The sequence below is a fragment of the Echinococcus granulosus genome, assembly GCF_000524195.1.
Source record: "Echinococcus granulosus chromosome Unknown EG_S00345, whole genome shotgun sequence".
Classification (NCBI taxonomy): Eukaryota; Metazoa; Platyhelminthes; class Cestoda; order Cyclophyllidea; family Taeniidae; genus Echinococcus; species Echinococcus granulosus.
This window is the reverse complement of record NW_020170725.1, coordinates 1,684-6,107: the sequence shown is the minus strand read 5'-3', so window position 1 is coordinate 6,107 and position 4,424 is coordinate 1,684. Positions and strand designations below refer to the sequence as shown.

At 42.8% G+C, this 4,424-nt stretch overlaps 1 protein-coding gene across 1 annotated transcript in view; it reads right to left on the bottom strand. All coding sequences in view use genetic code 11, as the record gives it.

Moving 5' to 3' along the window:
• EGR_11045 (hypothetical protein) overlaps positions 1–4,073 on the bottom strand; it is a gene marked incomplete at both ends in the record, with an annotated part of 13,403 nt that extends 9,330 nt beyond the window's left edge. Inside the window, 2 exons of the mRNA XM_024500294.1 lie at positions 1,739–1,857; positions 3,847–4,073. Of these exons, the coding sequence (XP_024345292.1) occupies positions 1,739–1,857; positions 3,847–4,073 (346 nt within the window). The remainder of the gene's footprint in view (positions 1–1,738; positions 1,858–3,846) is intronic.
• Positions 4,074–4,424: the final 351 nt, after the last annotated feature.

Here is a 4,424-nt window from a genome sequence, read left to right as displayed (position 1 = left end):
GACATATGCGCTCTCCCACCTCAATACTGCGAGGGTCGTGTAACAAGCGATGCAGGACTGGTTCACAAACAATGTCAACTGTTCGTGTGCTTAAATTTAACCTCGAGAGGAGAAGACAAATACCAGGATGGGACAGCACACCTCCTACAATCTGTCCCGAGTGTGAGGGCACCAAAGGGCAGATCTCCATGCACAATTCTTTACTGGGTTCAAGGACAGTTCATTTGCGTACTAATACTATCTTATGTATTCAAACTAAAAACTGTGCGAACTACTAGCAAATACATGAAGGCAAATGAACGCACAGTTCATGTACGAAACGAGAACTACACAGCAAATACAGAGATGTATACTTACTTCGAGGCAGCATTAATTTCAGCCAGGCGTGTAGTGATGGCTTCCTCCCTTATATCCCTTATCTCCTCGATGACTGCACCAACGTATCTAAGGAAAATCTAGAGATGCCTAAGAAACCAATGTGATAAGGATGCTTACTTTAACAAGGATTTGCATCACATCAGGTTTTTTTTGATTTCGTCTTTCCAAAGACCTGCACGTTGAAGGCGGCAGACTTGACCGTCTGTCCTGAGGATGCTGGGAGCCCCATCAGGCACACCAGGAGGAGTAAAGATAGCAAATACATGAATGAATTCCCAAGATGCACAGAGCACTGTGAAATTGAGTTGAAGGTGAATATGTACTGCAGCAGTAGGTGCAGTATTACAGTGCAGCGCCCAAAGGGGACAGAGTGCTGTCATTAGTCAATGGGATAGGATTAGCTAGTCAAACAGAGAAGTTACGGCGGTAATCATGATCAAAACTGATGCAAACACTTACTAAAACCCTTCTACATCAGACTAAATTCTCATATACCTAATAAACTCATCATCCTCATGATCCTGCCATCACCAACAACTTCATGTTCAAATTCGCGCTACCTGCAAGAAGATGCCTTAACTTCTGATGATGTATTCATTTCTCTATGCATGTTCTGCTGCTTATTGTCCAATTCGTCTATCTGCGGTCATGTTTAATTCGACTGGTACAACTTAGTGCCCATTGATGGGTGTCATAATGATAACTAGCGCATTAAAACCACAAATGTAATTGACAGTCCTACGCAAGGTGGACTGCGTTGCCACACAAAGTGTAACGCGCTTTGCTTTCGAGAGCGCGTTTGTCACACTTAAATCGAATAGCACCACCCAAGGGCTGATGCAATTGCCACTGCTCACCATGGTTCGTTCTTGTATATGTGTGAGGCTGGTGATGCGATTCCAGTTGTGTGTTAACGTAAATGTTTGATAGCTGCTCGTTGTTAGGGCCCACTTATTCCGTAGCGTCTAAGTATTTGATTTGCTTTATATCAGGTTCCTTAATTAGGCCTCACTGCATTTTCACGGGTGTCATTTGAGTATGGGACTTCTACTGCATGCTGGCAGCAGGAGAGCGGTAAGAAAGGAAGTAGTTGAGGTGTTAAGGACCTGCAATTATTATTGGGTGATCTGATGGGTCCTATTAAGCAGCAGCTCCCTCTTCTCAACCAAGTTGCACGCATGAGTGTCCATGTAGAATATGCCTTCGGCTTCGTGGATATTATCACGCCGCAGGAGCTGGAGGTCGTTCTTATGGCCTTGTCTACACCCGTTGAAACTTGGTAATAACCATTGCTCCAAAAGGATATCCGTATGATAAAGTGAATTTGTTATCCTTCCCAGTGCAGCTGCGGAATGCTTACCAAACAAATATTGCTGTCTAGAACACGGTTGTGTAATTTCACTTCTTTCCACTTGAGCAACTATTGAGTAACCATTTGTGACGTGATCAGTAATCCCCTGAGTTTGACAGTATTTAGATCTGAAGGCGGAGCCGAATCAGCGTTATGACGGATTAAAAATTTTGCATATTTTATTCAATGGTGAAGGAAATAACATCACACATTCATTTGGTACGGTTATGCGGTCAAGTAGCTCCGAGGAGAAGGTGGGAGAACACCACTCTGCTGAATGACCACGATTGCTAGAATCGGCTCGAGTGAGAAGGCGGAGTGGTTGATTGAATGAGCCGTGGCGATTCAACTATACCATCGCTGCCTCAAAGAAGTGAAAGTCAGCGCGCAAATATTTGAAATAATTTTTACTTCTTTGATTCGAAGACCAGAATTTAACGTCTATGCCTCGGTCCATGTAGTAGGACCTTGACAAAGGCATTTTGCCATTTCCAATAATTGTTTGAAGTCTTACCGCTTTTGATCTTTTCTTCCGACTACCAGAAGTAACCGAGACTATAAATCACAAATTGATGTAAAGCATGTTAGCTTTGAGTACATATGCACGCACATGCCAATGCTATTGAGGTCTTGGTGCCAAATCCAACGACAAGCGGCAATACCCACCTCTCAGCCAATCGTGTCGTTGAGCGCCTTACATCGGACAAAACTCCTCCTCCCCCTTTTGATTGGCTTGTAGGGTTACGCGCCAAAGTTATGCTCATTAGTGTCACCTGCAACGCGAAAGGGTGCGGTATAGTGACCTGTCATGCTAGCCACCACCTTGTACAACAAACCACATTTTGGGAATGTAACTGCCCCTTCAAGAAGTCTGCAAGGAAAGAAAATGTATTTAGCATCACAAAGGACTAAAAATTGTTGGAGCATTCCTTGCTTCAGCATTAATCCTTAGTTTTCAACGTATCTCACTCAGGGGATGCTAGCTACCAAATTTGTGGACATTGTAGTGCAAACAAAAGTGGAGAAAATAAACTGCGATATGGACTTATTTTTTCATTTACACAAGCAGCAAAATTCAGTGGGACCAATGTCACCACTACGATGGGGAATATTTGATGTGCTATCATATCGATGCATTTAGCACCATCTCATTAAATGAGAACATGTGCCAGAAGGCGAATTTGACCCCACCGGCTTCAGCAAACGGCTAGGGTGAATAAGGCAATGAGTCTAGGAAGTAATCCAAGTGGGGAGTCGCAATTTGCATAATTCTTGTAGTTCTTGTAATAAAGTCATGCTGGATACAATGGGTGATCATGCTGTCCAAGTTACCAAAAGAGTTCAAAGTAAATGAGAGGTAGAGCACGGGGATATTGTTGTGTTGATTGGTGAGTGATGCACCTCACCAATCAGTTATTTCACCTTTCATTTACGGATATTGCAATTCGAATATGTGTAAAGTTTCACCTGATTTAGAGTCTCTGCCTTCAATCAGTTGGTGACTGACTTGGAATCCGTCCATAAATACAGTGACGACACTAGAGTTATACGAATGCAAAGTTTATTTCAACTGCGTGATTGTTAATGCGATTCTTGCCCCTCTTCGGTGGACACACCAGGAATACAACTCCCTTCACACCCCCTATGCTACCACTCCGCTCTTGCTTCTACACATTCGCAAAGCTACCTTTAAACGAGATATGAGAAAGAGCGGACACACCAACAATGCCTCATGAAGAAGTGCTGACACAGTTCGTGTGATGGCACCATTGTCATTTACCAATGCCACCACCACACACCAACACCACCATCACCTTGGCTGCAATTACACTTGCACTAGGCGAAAAGACACGAAAGACAAGAATTGGCAGCTATAATAACCCATGCTTAGAAGATACTTGAGTACCTAGTCGGGGGACATGAATTCGCTGTGCTGCTCAGTGTGGCCAGCCTCTAAACATCCTTGACCACATAATCCATCAAAAGGGAGTCGCTTTATACAGAAATCGGTCAACCCAAACCTAAGGTTTTAAATGCATCTGCTTTACTTCTAACTATTGAGCCGGGCAAGATCTACTGTGTCATTTAAGTGCAATTTTCTCAATTTACTACCTTACAATTGGTCAAAAATTGCTTTTTTATTGCAACACTGGAAACTTTTTAAGTTACTCAAGTCTATGTAAGTGGAAATGAAAATGCTATTCCCCTTTTGTTTTGATTTTGTTTTGCATGCAAGAGCACAACATTTGGTGGCATGCAATGCTGCCGCATTATATTTCCGCACCTGCATCGTTATGGTGGCCCATATTTGTGAGAAGTGAGGAGCTTTGTGATTAACTTGCATTTGAAGCATTGTCTCACTGTGTTCTGGGATACCGGAAAGATATCTCTCTCTCTGCAGGTGAGCAAGCTACTATGCCGGTTAGTTTTGGACTAGAATATAGACAAAATAATTGTCAAGTCCACACCTCCTCACTTCAGGTGCCCTTATCTCGTGCCATGCGAAATGCCTAGCCAATTCATTATGAAGACACGAGCTGTATTTACGTAGGGATATATGGAATTCGCAAACAGGCCATTCCTTATCCACGCTTGTTATAGGTAAATGGAGGTCTAGATAAACTGCGGATTGGCTGTGCAATTAGAATCAAGTAATAAATAAGAATTGGTGCAAAATAATACACTATGAATGCAT